The 14,869-nt window shown below is 41.3% G+C and overlaps 2 protein-coding genes across 2 annotated transcripts; both read left to right on the top strand.

The window, feature by feature from the left end:
* Positions 1-1,299: 1,299 nt before the first annotated feature.
* On the top strand, positions 1,300-4,668 carry LOC104426695 (BTB/POZ and MATH domain-containing protein 2-like). The gene is made up of 3 exons (XM_010039830.3): positions 1,300-1,801; positions 3,289-3,547; positions 4,239-4,668. Exons 1-3 carry the CDS (start codon positions 1,383-1,385, stop codon positions 4,530-4,532), a joined length of 972 nt encoding a protein of 323 aa, XP_010038132.2. The 5' UTR covers positions 1,300-1,382; the 3' UTR covers positions 4,533-4,668.
* Positions 4,669-7,399: 2,731 nt separating this feature from the next.
* On the top strand, positions 7,400-14,123 carry LOC104426694 (BTB/POZ and MATH domain-containing protein 2). Its single transcript, XM_010039828.3, has 4 exons — positions 7,400-8,176; positions 9,676-10,024; positions 12,247-12,523; positions 13,700-14,123. Exons 1-4 carry the CDS (start codon positions 7,758-7,760, stop codon positions 13,876-13,878), a joined length of 1,224 nt encoding a protein of 407 aa, XP_010038130.1. The 5' UTR covers positions 7,400-7,757; the 3' UTR covers positions 13,879-14,123.
* Positions 14,124-14,869: the final 746 nt, after the last annotated feature.

The following is a 14,869-nucleotide window of genomic DNA, read 5'->3' as shown; positions in this document are numbered from 1 at the left end:
CGAGATTATGATTCGGTCAAGTTTTCTTATTCACTTTGTGACCAACAAAGTGACACCTTATTAAATTATAAACGTCCACTTTGTGGAAACAAAAATTAAAATTCTGCATCATACCCTATGTCCTTGCGACGGCGAGACCCTCTCGTTGTGTGGCGAGCTTCGACTTTCCTGGCGGACACCCTCATAGAGAACCGTAACTTCACGGCCGCCATGTCCCCGACGTCGTCGAACGAACTCTACTCGATGCACATGGGGACTGACTTCTTCGCCCTCTATGCGAAGTTCGGCGGTCATTTGGACCAAATGTATTGGGAGCACAAGGCGCTGGAGGCGAAGGCGCAGGTGGTCGACGGGACCGGTGCAGTCTACGCCTGGGTCGACCCAAGCGGGTTCATAGCCATGTACCGAATCGGCAGCGTCCTTGGTCGACGCCGAGGCCTTCAACAGGCTTCCGTGTTGATTGACTCCTTCCTCCTCCTTCGGGCCGGAATCGGACGGTGTGAGGCGAGATGTTGCGGCAAGGCACTCCGAGGAGGAAGAGAGCTGAGCGTCCGAGGCACTCGGAGGAAGAGAGCCGAGCGTTGGTGTGAGTGGGGCGTGAGGTGAGGCGTTGGGGGCGTCGGGTGAGGCGTTGGGGTAGGGTTATGGTTTTGAGATTGAGAGGGAAAGAGTCGAGATAGACAATGAGAATTGCCGCTGAAGTGAATTAGGTTGTAAAATTTGGGGAAAGGGAGGTTGATGTGATGGTTACTGTATATGAGAGCAGAAACTAAAAAAAAAAAGAGAGAGTTTAGTCAAGTTTCGGTTGCAAGAGGGAAAAGAAAAATAAGAATTGAAAAATTGAAAAACTGATATGACTCTTACTGTTGAGTGTAAAGAAACGCAAAAATGGGTTACCTTGGAGGAAAAATAAATATGGTAATGAGTATTGTAAATTAATTTATAAACTAATATATATTTACATATATATATATATCGGTCCCGGCCCGGTTTGGCCCGATTCTAACCCCAAATCAACCTGACCATTCGGTCACCTGCTCCAAAAATAGAACTTAAGACCGGACTGAAACCCTTTAGAACTGCCCGAAACCAACCGGTCCGGTCCGGTCCGGCCGGTTCCCGGTTCAGGTGGTTTCCGTTGCACATCCCTAATTTTTTCCTCTCAAAGTCGTACGGCGGCAAGAGCGCCTGCCTCACCACATGCCACAAAAAGATTACATTATAAATAAACCACTCCCCACCCCGCCTTCCCGCCTTTATGTCTTCTGCTGCGGGAGTCGTTTCGTCACTTTTCCTTTCTCTCTCTTCTCACAGTCGGAAGAAACCCTACCCGAAAATCCCCCTTTCCGGAAATCCCCAATTGGATTCGCGGAATTCCTTACATGGGAAAGGTGCCGGACGACGCTTCGAAGGCCTCTTCGTCTTCCTCCCCTCCGCTCCCCTCCGCCGCCTCCTCCTCCACGTCGATCGCCGACACCATCAATGGCTCCCAACACTTCCAGATCAACGGGTACTCGCTGTCCAAGGGGATCGGGATCGGCAAGTACAAGGCCTCCGACACGTTCACCGTCGGCGGGTACCAGTGGGCGATCTATTTCTACCCCGACGGGAAGAGCGTCGAGGACAATGCGGAGTACGTGTCCCTCTTCATTGCCCTGGCCAGCGAGGGATCCGACGTGAGGGCGCTCTTCGAGTTGACGCTGTTGGATCAGAGCGGGAAGGAGCGGCACAAAGTGCACAGCCATTTCGGGCGGACGCTCGAGGGCGGGCCCTGCACTCTTAAATACCGCGGTAGCATGTGGTGCGTGCTTTTTAGATTTTGGTCTCTTTATTTTTCTTTCGAAACCCTTTTATCTGGATTTTTAATAATGTTATTTTGTGCGAGAATCCGGTGGTTTGGTGGTTTTCGGGTGTATGATTGAGGGTTTTATGTAGGATTGGCTCCTATATATGGGTTTTTCCAGCAGCTCCTATTTATGTTTGTTCAATTGCTAAATTATTCAGTCGCGTTCGTTACAAATTGCATTTATTTATAGATTGGAATTCTTACGTATGGTTGACTTACTTTCTTTCACAACAATTAGAATTTTTCTAAGGAATGTTAGCAAATGATGTATGGCATAAGGTGTGGTGTACCGTTGGAAGAGTAGGTATTTAGTGTACTATAGGAATAGTAGTGTACTGACAAATGAACTTCATTTAGAGTCGGAGGTCTTTGTGATCTTGATCTGTTAGGGTGCCTTTTGTGCCTTTTTACATGGTTGGGGCCATCTGCCGGAACATCATCTATTGCTTGTTCATTCAGAAAATAATTGTTGGACTGGCAGATTGGCGATATCTAATGGCTGTCCACATTTGTGTCGCACAAGAAGCTTTTAGGAGTACATATAATGCAAGTTGGTATTTTGATGTAAAAAGATATATATGGTGGAATAGATAGATGAAACTATTGGTTAACTGGATTTGGAGCTTCGAGAGAGTTTGAAAGGTTGATGTTGGTGCTAGAACAAATGTCTTACATATTGGACTGCCCACAGCTTGCTGTATTTGTTAGGATAAGATGTTATTTTTTGTTGCAAGAGTGTTGGACATTTAATGGCCATCACTCTATTGAGGTAAGCTTGCGCTTGGGAAGCAGTTTAATTTGTGGGATGATTAGATGCATGGCTGAGGTAAGTTATGAATTTATGGGTGGGCTTGTTGATTCGAATAGTTGCTGAAATCCGTTGAAATTGTTCAGTAGTTTATTAAATCTTTCTATTAGTCTCTTCTACATATCCCTTTTGATATCTCCTAGGCCCCTATGAAGCATGTATCCCCTAAACATGTGGTGTAGGCTTCATTTGCCCGGGTGTGTAGACTATCACTTTTCATCTCCCTAGTAAATTTAAGGTAGTAAACTTTTGTATCTCTTTCCCACCACATAACACTACAAGTTCACGGTCTTAATTTGGTGCTTTTTGTGGGCAATTGGATTGCTAGAGAGATGCAAGTACAGACCTGGTTCCTAAATTTGTTGCAATTTATTTAATACTTCAACCAAATATACCTGATTGTTGAATGGGTTTTTCCATAAGGCTATCAAATGGGAAATCAAGGTCATTGATTGTGATTTTTAATGATAGATCACCTAGTTACCATTCTTGTTAGGTTTGACATAACACTTTCAAAATGATATATGGATGCATTTCTTTTGTTTCTCAAATTTTATCTTTGTTATCTTTCATCTGAAATTTAGTAAGTCTAGGTATCTAGTGGTTGATGACCTATCTTCATGAATTGCTGTAGGGGCTACCAACGATTTTTCAAGCGGAGTCTTCTTGAGACGTCGGACTACCTCAAAAACGATACTATTTCAGTACATTGTATTGTTGGTGTTGTTAGATCACATACAGAAGGACCAAAGATTTTCTCCATACCTGTTCCACCTTCTAGCATAGGCCAAGATTTTGGCAAGCTTTTGGAGAGTGGGAAAGGAGCTGACGTAAATTTTGAAGTAGATGGTGAAGTTTTTCCTGCTCACAAGCTGGAGCCATCAGTTTTCAAGGTCTAACTTTGCTGCCTTCATCTGTCTTCTTTGTAATGGAATTTGTTTGAGTTGGTTTATGTGCTTTCCGCATCTAGATTCTGCTCTTTCATGTTTAATTTGATTATGTCCTAGGTTGAGTCTACTCCAGTTATCCCTTCACACGTGGCATCATCACATATGTTCAGTGATGTCAACTATTTTTTTGTCAAACATAGGAATCATTTATGTGTTGTCTTTGTTGGTTGAACTTAGTGTTATTAATTTAGGTGGCTTAAGTATTTGAGTGCTAATGGGCAAAGATTTAGCAATTAAAGGCAGCAATTTCTTTTTCAGAAAAGGTTTTACAAGAGTTAAATGATGAATATGGTGCTTATTTTTACTGAGTGTACAGTGAAATGTACTGTGTGGTCTATTTCAGAGAGATAAAGTCAAGGATATTCTGAGGTATACAGTCTCCTCGAAGGTTTTGCTTTCTCATTGATGAACAACACGAGCAACCTGCCCCTACAACCCTCGGTTATTAAATTACGTTTGCTACATTGATAATAGCATATGTGATGAGCTAACATGTAGGGACGCACTGAGGTGAGGTGAGTTTTGTATGGTGCGTGTTTAGGACTGCCTTTGAGGCGAATTTGCGTCTGAACTGGAGTTTAGGGTTTTGACTCATTGAAATTTATCTCACCGTGTCGTGGTTTACCTTTTTTAGGTCCCTAGTATGGAGAAACATCCCATTCATTTTGGGTTTCCGCGGGAGATAGACTACGAGTCTACCTTCTTCCCTATTCCCGGGACTACCCAGACGCGTGAGTTATTGGTGACCACGATTTGGGTCGATAAGGGTCTCCTTCATTTGGTACCTCATCGCTACAAAGCGTGGCTCATTAATGAGCATAATGGTGCTTGGGAGGGTCTCCTGCAGGATTTTGACGGACCGCTCGTCGAAACAGAGGATGGTGGCATGGAGGATCCCAAGCCCGAGTCGGAAGAATCCGGGGTATAGGTTGCTTAGGCATTTCTTTTTGAAATAGACTTATGTATTTGAACTTGTAGGACTAACTCGGTATATATATAAATAGTAGTTTGTGAAAAATGGTGTATTTTTACTATCCTATGTTTGATTGTTGGTCGGGTGTTTATTTAATTTGCTTCCAGATGGGCTTAATTAAAAGATAAAAAGAATGGGTTGGCGACGTGTCTTGGGACGTCACAATTTTTAATCGATCATGTGTGCGTGCTCAGGTTCGGGGTGTGACATTCTCGATATGAATCTTGTTATTACGAGATAGTTATGTATGTTTTGGAAACTAGTTTCAACATGAACAAGAGACATTCCGATTACTTGCTCTTACTTCCTCCTTACGAAAAACACAAATTACAAGTAACTTCGTTAGTCTACATCACCGCAACGAGTCAACCACATGATTGCCCCAGAAGCAACGAGTAATCAGGCACAAACCTAACACGTTTATTAATGTACCCATTGGGAGGCGTTTGAGACAAAAAGTACTTTTTAAGGTTCATTTTGAGAACTTGCGTCTAATCTAGAGAATAATTTGATATGAAATCCTGCCTTGGAGACTATTTTGAGAATTCATATCTACTTCACGAGATATTCTAAGATTAACCCAAATTAAAGTGTTTCATTCCCTTAAACACTATAGTTCTTCAACATACATAAGTTAAAACGTTGCTGATTAATCTCATGTGGTCAAACATCCTAACATGGAGGTGGATTTTGATTGGCTTGTCCGGACCATTTGAAGACTCAATAATATTTGATTGATTAAAAAAAAAAAAAAAAAAACCTCTAAGAATATTTAGACAAGTCTTCTTATGTGAAAATTGACTTTCACGTGCGTTAGGAATCATCGTTAATTCCACAAGTCAGTCTCTCTTACGTTAGATTATCATACTCATCTAACTTACTTACATTGAACTTAACAAGGCCAAATGCTGGGGGAAAAAAGAGAGTATAGACTTACACAAAAATGTCATCATTTTCAAAACGGACAAAAGAAAAACTCCAGCTTTTGCTCGTGGGACAAAGTATCAATCTGGAAACCTTTTTGCCCAGCCAAGCTTATGGCGAAGCCGACACGGCAAATGACGATGACGCGTGCAGATGACGCGTCATGGTAACATTTACAATAAGATGTCGTTTTGTAACGAATCCAAGATGCTATCCAGCTTTCTGTGCACGTTTTGTAGATGTCGCCAATTTAATTTTGCTTAGCTAAAACGACATTTGTACTCGTAATCACTGTTTGTCAAGTTAACTCCCACTTAGATTTACTTTGACTAAAAAGTTAGCGGAGGGGAATCTTTTGCCCTAGTGAAAGTTAGATGCCTTTTTTTCTTTTTTTTCATTTGAAAAATGAGGATATTTTTGTTTTCAATGTATAACTTCACGTTTTTTTGCTTGTTTGCATTTGGTCATAAAATCATCACCAGAAATCAAAAAAATAAAACGTCGTAATCCTATTCAAGGACAGAAATCTTCAAAATAATGGTAACGTCGTTCTCTTTAATAACCCCTGCTTTTTCATTTTGAGCAAAAAACAAAAACCCCTGCCTTTTCACGGTAAAGTTTTATAGAATAGAGGCCAGAGGCCCCTAATTCTTAAGCATTCGATATTTTCTTTTGCCAGATTGGGTGGCGTTACATGTGGGTTTTACGTGGCTATTAAAAGCCTAAAAATTACTCCCTTTTAAAAAAAATTAAAAAAAAAGAAATTAATTGTTTTTTTTTTAGAAAGGGTTACATTCTAATGAAGATGAATGGGGAGGGCAAAAAAGCTATGGTGGTCGCAGCCACTGTAGATGGTTCTATCCCAGCACGGCGAGAGTCTCGAGTCTCGACAGGGATGTCGGAATTAGGCAAATAAGTGCGGCCACCATCAACACCGCCATAGTTGCAGCACACCAATATAGAGACAAAGAGAGGATGGGGGTGAGGGTTGGCTAGGTCTCGACTTGGCAATGGTGGTGACTCTTGTTATGGCGGGCCTGCAGCCATGATCCAAATTGAAAGAGTAAGAGTTTGATCCAATCTCAAAAGATGAACACCTAAAGAGGAAAATAGGAGGAATTTCACAAGAAGGCGCAAATGTCTATAACTTCACAGTTTTCGCTTCCGCGATATTTTAGTTTGCTTGAGGATTTTATGGAGAAAACCCTAACAAATCTTATCCAAGTTGTTATTCCAAAAACAACCATTCCATGTTTGAAAATGTAGTTCAGTGGATGTTTTGTGTGAAGGAAATAATTGTTGAGTTGAGGGGTCACTTTTTGGTACAAGGAGATGCTCTATTTTCATAATGCCTTCGATGCACAAGTGGGCGTCGCTGTCTCTCCAACTTGTCCAATTGAAGAGATTTCCAATTACTCTTTTACAAGATAGTTTACTATTCTCGAGCGCTCTTCATCAAGATTTGATGTCTCCACACGAGCACTGAAATTTATAATAAGGAATGATCATGAATTCCATTCGTTCTTAAATTATCGCAACAATCATTTGTTATAATTAAAACTAATTTCACAATATCGTAAATAAGATGTGGATACGTGGCGACACATCATTTCGCAACAAAAACATCGAATTTGGCGTTCCTAGTTGCAGAAAAAGAAGAAGAAGAGAAAATTCACGACATATTATATCATGTCATTGAGATGCATACTAAAGTTCTTTTGGCCACATATATATACATCGCCTTTTTGGGGGTGACCATTTTGTTTTTTTTTTTTTTTTTTTTGGTCGGAGACCATTTTGGTTTTCTCCTCTCGAAGTCGCACGGCGGCAAGAGGGCGCCTGCTTCACCACATGCCACAAAAGATTTACATTATAAATAAACGACTCCTCACCCCGCTTTCATGTCTTCTGCTCCGAGAGTCGTTTCCTCACTTTTCCTTTTCTCTCTCCTCTCTCCTCTCGCTCTCGCAATCGGACGAAACCCTACCCAAAAATCCCCCCCTCCTTCCGGAAATCCCCAATCCCAAACCCTAGATTCCCTCGCTGGCCGGATTCCTCCCTCCCTCCCTCCCTCCCGGCGATCCCCATTCGCCCCTCCGAATTGAAGCCGGAATCGGGGGCTCCCCGGCCGATCCCCAGATCACCCTCCCCTTTCTCCTCCCTCGCGGCGGCCGTCCCCGTCCGCCCCCAATTTCTGCGAGTCTGGATTCGTCGGGGCTTCGCGGGGTCCGAACCTCGATTCGCGGAATTCCTTGTATGGGAAAGGTGCCGGACGACGCCTCGAAGGCCTCTTCGTCTTCCTCCCCGCCGCTCCCCTCCGTCGCCTCCTCCTCGACGTCGATCACCGACACCATCAATGGCTCCCATCACTTCCAGATCAACGGGTACTCGCTGTCCAAGGGGATCGGGATCGGCAAGTACAAGGCCTCCGACACGTTCACCGTCGGCGGGTACCAGTGGGCGATCTATTTCTACCCGGACGGGAAGAGCGTCGAGGACAATGCGGCGTACGTGTCCCTCTTCATTGCCCTGGCTAGCGAGGGATCCGACGTGAGGGCGCTCTTCGAGTTGACGCTGTTGGATCAGAGCGGGAAGGAGCGGCACAAAGTGCACAGCCATTTCGGGCGGACGCTCGAGAGCGGCCCTTACACTCTTAAATACCGCGGTAGCATGTGGTGCGTGCTTTCTAGATTTTGGTCTCTTTATTTTTCTTTCGAAACCCTTTTATCTGGATTTTCAATAATGTTATTTTGTGCGAGAATCCGGTGGTTTGGTGGTTTTCGGGTGTATGATTGAGGGTTTTATTTAGGATTGTCTCCGATATATGGGTTTTCCAGCAGCTCCTATTTATGTTTGTTCAATCGCGTTCGTTCAATTGTGCGAGATTGGAATTCTTACGTATGGTTGACTTACTTTGTTTCACCACAATTAGAATTTTTCTTAGGAATGTTAGCAAATGATGTATGGCATAAGGTGTAGTGTACTGTTGGAAGAGTAGGTATTTAGTGTACTGTTAGAAGAGTAGGCATTTAGTGTACTGTTGGAATAGTAGTGTACTGACAAATGAACTTCATTTAGAGTCGGAGGTCTTTGTGATCTTGATCTGTTAGGGTGCCTTTTGTGCTTTTTTACATGGTTGGGGCCATCTGCCGGAACATCATCCATTGCTTGTTCATTCAGAAAATAATTGTTGGGCTGGCAGATTGGCGATTTCTAAAGGCTGTCCACATTTGTGTCACACGAGAAGCTTTAGGAGTACATATGACGCAAGCTGGTATTTTGACTTAAAAAGACATATATGGTGGAATAGAAAGATGAAGCTATTGGTTAACTGGATTTGGAGCTTCTAGAGAGTTTGAAAGTTTGAAGTTGGTGCTAGTACAAATGTATTACATATTGGAATGCCCACAGCTTGTTGCATGTGTTAGGATAAGATGTTATTTTTTTTTCCGAGTGTTGGACATTTGTTGACTATCACTCTGTTGAGGTAAGCTTGTGCTTGGGAAGCATTTTGATTTGTGGGATGATTAGATGCATAGCTGAGGCGAGTTATGAACTTTTTTGGTGGGCTCATTGATCCGAATAGTTGCTGAAATCCGTTGAAATTGTTCAATAGTCTTTTAAAATTTTAGTCGTCTATTCTACATATCCCTTTTGATATCTCCTAGGTCCTTATGAAGCACGTATCCCCTTAGCATGTGGCATAGGCACTTCATTTTGCTGGGTGTGTAGACTATCATTTTTCCATCCCCCTAGTAAATTTAAGGTAGTACACTTTTAGTATCTCTTTACCACCACATAACACTACAAGTTCTCGGTGTTTATTCGGTGCTTTTTGTGGGCAAATGGACTACTATAGAGATGCAAGTAAAGACCTGGTTCCTAAATTTGTTGTGATCTATTTAGTACTTCAACCAAATATATTTGATTGTTGAATGGGTTTTGCCATAAGGCTATCAAATGGAAAATCAAGGTCATTGATTGTTATTTTTTAATGATAGATCACCTAGTTACCATTCTTGTTAGGTTCGACATAACACTATCATAATGATATTGTTTGTTCGGTGGATGCATATCTGTTGTTTCTCAAATTTCATTTTTGTTATCTTTCATCTGAAATTTGGTAAGTCGAAGTATCTAGTGTTTGATGACCTATCTTCATGAATTGCTGTAGGGGCTACAAACGATTTTTCAAACGAAGTCTTCTTGAGACGTCGGAGTACCTTAAAGACGATACTCTTTCAGTACATTGTATTGTTGGTGTTGTTAGATCGCATACAGAAGGACCAAAGATTTTCTCCATACCTGTTCCACCATCTAGTATAGGCCAAGATCTTGGCAAGCTTTTGGAGAGTGGGAAGGGAGCTGACGTAAGTTTTGAAGTAGATGGTGAAGTTTATCCTGCTCACAAGCTGGTACTTGCTGCTCGATCTCCTGTATTCAGGGCCCAACTTTATGGTCCGATGAAAGATCAGAATACAAAGCAAATAAGAGTTGAAGACATGGAGCCATCAGTTTTCAAGGTCTAACTTTGCTGCCTTCATCTGTCTTCTTTGTAATGGAATTTGTTTAAGTTGGTCTATGTGCTTTGTGCATCTAGATTCTGCTCTTTCATGTTTAATTTGATTATGTCCTAGGTTGAGTCTACTCCAGTTATCTCCTCACATGTGGCATCATTACATATGTTCAGTGACGTCAACTATTTTTTTGTCAAACGTAGGAATCGTTTGTGTGTTGTCTTTGTTGGTTGAGCTTAGTGTTATTAATTTAGGTGGCTTAAGTATTTGAGTGCTATTGGGCAAAGATTTAGCGATTAAAGGCAGCAATTTCTTTTTCAGAAAAGGTTTTACAAGAGTTAAATAATGAATATGGTGCTTATTTTTGCTGAGTGTGCGGTGAAATGTACTGTGTGGTCTATTTCAGAGAGATAAAGTCAAGGATATTCTGAGGTATACAGTCTCCTCGAAGGTTTTGCTTTCTCATTGATGAACAACAGGAGCAACCCGCCCCTACACCCCACCAAAAAAAAGAGCCCCCTTTTCTTTCCCTTTTGTGTTGTCTCTTAACTTACTTCCTCCATGCCTGGATGCTACTCAGTCCATTTCTCCTCTATGTTTAGATGTACTAAATACTTCATTATGGGAAAATTGTGCATTTTAGAACTTCCCTTTTGTCATCAGATGGATATAATTTAAAAATTGCTTGGAGAACCTGGGTAGTCCTGCTTTATGTGATTGTAAATTGATTAAAGTCCAAATAAAGTACTCTTTAGGGAAGCCATTTTATGTGGTAAAAAAATTCAGCCATTGTCTACGTGGCTCTTGATTTGATCAGCTGCAATTAAGTTTTTCGTCCTCTAACAAAAAGTTCCTTGTAGTCTGAACTCATTCCTCTTATCATGCTAGTAGAGAAAAAAAGTGTTATTTTGCTCTGGTGATGGCATGGGATTATTTCAATCCCGTGTACCAACCCATTTGCTGTGTAAGTCTTTTGTGCTCCGTGAGAATTATGTAAGAGTTGATCTTTTCCTTTATAAGTGATCTCTAGGTTGGTTGTTTTCCCAGTTCTCCTTAGTGTTCGCCACTGTACACACTACTGATGTTCTTTGGCTTCATAATTGTTGCACCATGGCACATTTTGGAGATCTCATGTCTATCATCTCTTTTTTAGACTCTATGAAGAAGAATGATATTTGGCAAAGACAGGAATTATTAAAGGAAAATGCAATTTTTGCCATCTGAATATGAAGATTGAATGATCTGATAACTGAAAGCCTTTCCTTGGGGATGAACATTTTTAGGAATTTATTTAGCTTGATAGCAATGGTTTCAGCTTGATCTGAACCTTTTTAATTGATCCTCCTTACAGATACTAAGATTGTTTGAGAGTTCAGAATCTTTGGTTACTTCTGCAATGTACTCCTATACTTCTATCCAGCTTTTGTAACCTTGTTCTGATTCCATGTAGTCATGTGGTTTTTATCTTTTTAGTTTGTTTGTTTTCCTTTCATTTTGTCCTTGTACAATTCTGATGAACAAATTCTTTCTCTCTTTCTATTTGTTTGTTTGTTATTCTTTCCTTTTGTCCTTGTACATGATCTGATGTACTATGGAACCAACCATTACTATTGACATGGATGGTCGCCAGTGGTTGTCAGTCACGTGTTAGCTTGGCACTTGTAAGTGGTTATTGCCACCATACTATCATGCATTCTTCCACTATCATTATTAACTGGAAGTAGAAGCTCCCATATGCTACTGGGGCACCACCACCGCAACCAACTCGGCTCCGTGATCATTATCATAGCCATTCAATTCTCTATGCTTTTAGCCAAGTACAACTATCAAAATAAGTGGGGAAATGCATATCCACCAACTTTGAAAAAATATTTCATGTGAAGATGTCATGCCAATACTTTCTGTGAATGCCCTTTGGATATGGGCCATTGTTTACAGAAAACAGTAGTTCCTTAGATTATTTTAATTAGAAAAATTTAGGCTAAACCAAGTTAGAGCTGGTGGCATTAAAAGTCTGAACTTCAGAATCGTAGCATTAGCATGGGATCTGACTGTTATCTCAATTTTTTATTTTTGTTTTTCTGGACTAACCTGGAGCTGGAGGATGATTGTGTTGCTTAGTGATTATTTCTTTGAAGTGCTTGACCGTATTGCTGAAGTTTATCAATTGGTTACATTAACTGGTTCCCTTTGGCAAGAGTCTTGATAACTGAACTGTATATTTGCAGGCACTGCTTCATTTTATATACTTTGATTCTCTACCTGATCTTCAAGAGCTTACTGGGCTGGATACAAAGTGGGCTTCAACTTTGATGTCTCAGCATTTACTTGCAGCAGCAGATAGGTATGGCCTTGATAGACTGAGGCTGCTATGTGAGGCCAATCTTTGTCAGGATGTTGCCATAAATACCGTGGCAACTACCTTGGCATTGGCAGAGCAGCACCACTGTTTTCAGTTGAAAGCCGTTTGTCTCAGATTTGTGGCAATGCCTGAAAATTTGAGGGGTAAGTTTTTTTCCTTCTAACTATTTCTATAGTCCCCTATGACCTTATATCATGAGTCGATGCAGATGTTAGTTTCTCCTGTGAAAAAGTATGCGGCATACTTTGGGTATTCTTTGTCTCTTCTTTTGTAAAAGAATGGATTGTTGATGTTCCCTAGCATGTGTTCTGCAGAAATTCGTTTTAGATATACTTTTTGAAAGTTACCGTTTCATGTGGGAACACTGATTAATTGGATGATGATTTTACAGCACTTTCATTCTTCTGGATGACTTAAAAGTTGGCTGGCAAAAGTTGGATAGGCAAATGGTGATTAGGGGATTGTTATTAGGATAGACTCTGGTATAATACTTGTTGGTCACAGATTTCCTGAAATGGTTGGTTTAGAAGTTTGCGTGGAGGATGAGGAATGCTTTTACAATCACATCCCTGACCATAAACGTGGGTTTCTTATTAGTAGGGTACACATCACCTGCGAGAGGGAAAGAGTGACCCCAGGAGCACCTAATACTCTTTCCTGTGAGGATTGATTAGGCTTTCTATTTGACTTTTCACATGCGGATTAAACATAATTGGCACGATCCTCTTTTTAGTAAGCACTGTTTAGAATTAGTGAGAAGAATGTAGGGTAGCTGGGTCACCATTGAAGAACAATTTTTCTGAGTTTGATTTGCTTGTCTTTTAAGATCAAGCAAGATAATTTGAATTATGCCGCCTTTTTTTCTCACTGATTTTGGTGAAAGAACCTAGCCATTGGGTTGGGTACTTTATTCTCACTACTTAACAAGATCACAACTCTAATAGAAATAAAAGCTGAGCTCTTTGTTCTATCTGTTTGCAATACTAGACCTATCAAAATTGGGGAATGCGTCATTGTAGGTACACTATTTAAATCCAGCAGAAGCCTGTAACCTTCATTACCATCAGTAGTTGGTACTCTCTCAATAGCTTCAATAGTTCCCTGAAAGCCTTTTGTTGGTGTAAGAATGAACTGCAAGCCCTTCAGAAAGGCTGATAAAAAGGAAAATTGATCTATTTTTTAGGTTTGATTGTCTCCCACAAAACCCATGTTAATCTCTGATTATCTTGTAGCTTTTTTCCCCTTTTAGTAGATTGTTTGATTTGAATAGCAATGTGATTGACGAAATTTAACGGGAGCTTGTCCAATCTGTTTCTCAGCTGTGATGCAAACGGACGGTTTCGAGTACTTGAAGGAGAGCTGTCCCTCAGTCTTGACCGAACTCTTGGAGTACGTGGCGAGAGCGAGTGAGCAGTCAATGATTGTTTCCAGTCATGGGAATGAAGGCATTCTCGACGGCAGCGATGCCAATGGGAGAAGGGTGAAGCAAAGGATATGACTTTGTGAAAAGTATTTTTCTGCAAAACTTCAATTGTAGCCCAGAAGAGGGAACGTTAAGAGAATTGAAAAAACCCATAATGTAGGAGCAAAAAACTATTTTCCAGTCCTTAGCTTCTGGCATTTGACTTGCATGAGATGTAAAGCTTGTTTCTTCTTTTGTCCTGATTGGGTTGTAATGCGAAGCGAAACTTTTGTAGCTGCTTCTTGATTGGTCATTCTAATCTTATGTTCTTGTTAGCCAAATTTAGAACCATCACCGACGTTGGTTAGGCGACATCCGAAACTAAGCGACGCGATCTCTCGCTCCCTCCCTCCCTCCCTCTCTGGCATTTGCTTGTAAACGATGTCTCTGGATTTAATAACTTGTTATCGTTTGAGGTGTGCCTACATTAAGAGATGATGAGGTCGGCTCTAGAGTTTTGCGCTGTTTGCACCTCGCATCCAGGAGCAGTTCATGCAGTACCTATATATATATATACGTTACCTCCCCGCTCGTCTAAATTCACCATGGTTGCAGTTACCGTCATGTTTTTGAACTGATAGTTGGATATTTCCGAAGCGCCTCAACTGTCCCTTCAAGGCAAGCGCAATGCCTTCAATCGCAGCCTCAAAAATTGGTGCATGCGGTCCGTGAGTGGCCGGGTCGAGTTAATTCTGTGAAGGAAAGAGATACGACGCTCTTCGGTCGTCGTTCGAGCGCATGTGCTCGATACAAGGGTATATTTGTGCGCCCGAAGCAAGCACCTACCAATTACCATGCACACAAACGCAGGACGTTGTTTGCCTCTATAAATTAGAATTGGGTTCGGCACCGAAAGTTTTGCTCTTGCTCTTGATAAATTTAATAGCTAAATCGACCCCCCCAAATAAAAATAAAAAAAGGAGCGCAAATCCACCAACGATGATGAGCAGCTAGTAATCTGGTTATGAATAAAAAGATTAGATTAATCGTGAGGGTCAAATCAACTGGGGATGACTTTCGAGGGGCA

This window comes from Eucalyptus grandis, chromosome 11, assembly GCF_016545825.1.
Source record: "Eucalyptus grandis isolate ANBG69807.140 chromosome 11, ASM1654582v1, whole genome shotgun sequence".
Lineage (NCBI taxonomy): Eukaryota > Viridiplantae > Streptophyta > Magnoliopsida > Myrtales > Myrtaceae > Eucalyptus > Eucalyptus grandis.
The sequence above is the reverse complement of the archived record's forward strand: the minus strand, read 5'-3'. Positions and strand labels throughout refer to the sequence as shown.